Below are 904 nucleotides of genomic sequence, written 5' to 3' on the forward strand. Positions count from 1 at the left end.
CTTACACAGAACATTGTAACATCCACAGAAAGAGACAACTGGCGAGCTGAATAAAAGGAGAAAACCCATCGTCGCGAGCTCAGGTTGCTAAAGTTCTAAGCGAATCAGGAAGTATTGGGTATTCATTGCAGTTGTCCGGATCTGTCAATATAATTTTGTGATTTAGGTTTTTGTGATGGTTTGTTTATCTTTATCAAGATGGATGAATAGGAAATGAAATGGCCAGTGATTTTGGGTTCTTGTGGATGCCTCATTGTCTTAATTTTCTTGTTCATCTGTTCTTTATGAATTGACCCTAAGAAAAGACTTAGAGTACTTGGATCTAACGGAGGACATGACACAGAACCGAGCGCAATGACGTTCTAGAATTCATATAGCCGACCCCACTTAGTGGGAAAAAACTTTGTTGTTGTTGTTGTTGTATCTGTTCTTTATGAATTAATTGCATTTTCATATAAAAGTTATAGCCTTTGACATGCATGATATGTACCAAAATATTGGGTGGGAGGAAATGAGGAGTTTGATTATCACCCCATTTGGACAAGTTTGTTTTTATGTATAGATAATGTTTTGGTATTCTTGTTCTTCATAGTAACACTATCAAGTTTTTTCGGATTGTTAATATGCATTTGAAATTTGGTTTTTCTTTTTCGCTGAATAGAATTTCTAGTGGAAGTAGTGAAATTCAACGAAGGCGTGTTCATGTGAAACTTTTAAGTGTCCATTCGAGAGGACCGGTTGAGTTTTAGAAAGAGAAAGATGCTGAAAAGCACATTGGACAGAATTGTGAGGAGTCATCGTAATGTTACTTCTAGTTGCAGTATCAGTATCAATAGCATCAGCGGAGTTCCCAAAGAGAAGGTAGATTGCGTGGTAATAGGGGCAGGTGTGATGGGATTGGCAG

General features: G+C 37.5%; 1 protein-coding gene across 1 annotated transcript in view; it reads left to right on the forward strand.

Moving 5' to 3' along the window:
* Window positions 1-759: 759 nt before the first annotated feature.
* The window catches only part of LOC103454702 (L-2-hydroxyglutarate dehydrogenase, mitochondrial-like), a 558-nt gene continuing 413 nt past the window's right edge, over window positions 760-904 (forward strand). The window contains exon 1 of the mRNA XM_070811734.1: window positions 760-904. This exon is cut by the window's right edge and continues 134 nt beyond it. Within this exon, the coding sequence (XP_070667835.1) occupies window positions 760-904 (145 nt within the window).

This window comes from Malus domestica, chromosome 14 (assembly GCF_042453785.1).
Source record: "Malus domestica chromosome 14, GDT2T_hap1".
NCBI classification, from domain to species: domain Eukaryota; kingdom Viridiplantae; phylum Streptophyta; class Magnoliopsida; order Rosales; family Rosaceae; genus Malus; species Malus domestica.